At 38.3% G+C, this 1,573-nt stretch overlaps 1 protein-coding gene across 1 annotated transcript; it reads right to left on the bottom strand.

Moving 5' to 3' along the window:
* Positions 1-210: 210 nt before the first annotated feature.
* Positions 211-1,552, bottom strand: LOC110444046 (tetratricopeptide repeat protein 39C-like; the record flags this gene model as incomplete). The annotated part of the gene is made up of 4 exons (XM_021488475.1): positions 1,529-1,552; positions 1,240-1,297; positions 730-782; positions 211-404 (listed from the first exon to the last, which is right to left on the bottom strand). Coding segments are annotated over exons 1-4 (321 nt in total), but the record flags the coding sequence as incomplete, so codon positions are not given.
* Between the last annotated feature and the right edge of the window lie 21 nt (positions 1,553-1,573).

Raw genomic sequence — 1,573 nt, 5'->3', positions numbered from 1 at the left:
TGACCTAAACCAATCTTCTTAACCATAGTGCAGATGGGGCCTGACATCAACCAATCTTCTTAACCTGGTCAGTCAAGTTGAAAATGTAGGTCAGAAGCAGCATCCGAAGCATCGAATGTGATAAGAATCCTTTGATACATAAGCCATGCAAGTTTAGTTGATGTGGCTTAATCAATAATTTGGAAGCGGAGCTTAACCATTCTTCTTAACCTTAGTGCAGACAGAGGGACGGACGGATGGGAATCGCCAATCTATAAGCCATGATTGCATTGCAATCCGGCCAAAAATACATACCCTTCGAGAGACAAATGCCTCTATTTGGTGGTTCTTCTTTTTGAGGAGTCCTGGTACCTTCTTCAGTGTCTCCTCAGCAGCAAGCAAATCTCCCATAGCACCCAGACATACTACAAGGGAGATAACTCTCTATTATATCTACTCTACACCCAGAAACATGCAAAGGGAGACAACTCTCTAGTATCATATCACATCCAGACACACTGCAAAAGATGGAGCAGCTCTCTACAATCATTTCTACCATAACACCCAGACACACTAAATTTTGAGAAACATACTGTTCTGATCCTTTTCCCATTAGTTATGTGAAACACACTGTTGCTACCCTTTTCCCCATAAGTTATGTGAAACACACTGTATGTAACGTTGTTGTAGTCACCTCAAGCTCCCATTAGCTATGTGAATAACACAGTATATGACAGATTATATACTCACCTCCCATGAGATATGTATAGTAACATTTTGACCACTTGGTTTCATCCTTCAACCTGTTAACAGAAATTCAGTCACTTATAGAAATCTCAATAGTATACAGACATAAAAGCTGACATTGAGTGTTACCCGCTGTTACAGTGAACAATGCATACTTTCAGAATTACTTACTCTTTTATTCAATGGGAAAATCAACTTAAAGTGGGATAAGAGACCTTCACATCTCTGCTGCATTGAAAAGATATTTCAAAATACAAAGGACCGTGGTACATGTATATTGAACCAAGATGGGACGTGTTGTGAATCGTCTCACAGTGGTAAGGCGGGATAGCGTGTAACACTATAGGACCATGGGGCAAAATAGAAAACCTAATCTGTAAAATATGTCCTGAATCTCTAGGGTGGGCTAATTACTGAGCATGGACCTATTACAGGTAAAGCCAGATACAAGTATATAATATGTGTATACAATGTATGTATATGTGAGACTGTACATGGAGGTCCATTATTTACCGTTTGAAGTTGTTGAGGCATTCACTGTAGTTGAGCTTCATCAAATTGCACCAACCTAAATGTTCAAAGGAAGAAATCAGAATTATACTTCTTTATATAAAAGTCATTTATACACAATATAGACACAAGCTTTTCATCTGTTACTACATACTTTGTTATTCATATGCAGTTGTTTCACACTAGCTTCTTTTCACAGAGGTTTGATTTCACAGGAGTTCATTTTTACAGGGACTACTGTACTACCTGTAAAGATTTACACATTTACAGAAAGTGAACAATAACGGACCACTTTCATACTGACACATGAGTTTAATCTCCCTCTGACAATAACTTA

Source organism: Mizuhopecten yessoensis, unplaced genomic scaffold (genome assembly GCF_002113885.1).
Source record: "Mizuhopecten yessoensis strain PY_sf001 unplaced genomic scaffold, ASM211388v2 hete_35974954, whole genome shotgun sequence".
Lineage (NCBI taxonomy): Eukaryota > Metazoa > Mollusca > Bivalvia > Pectinida > Pectinidae > Mizuhopecten > Mizuhopecten yessoensis.
This window is presented reverse-complemented; position numbering and strand designations above follow the sequence as displayed.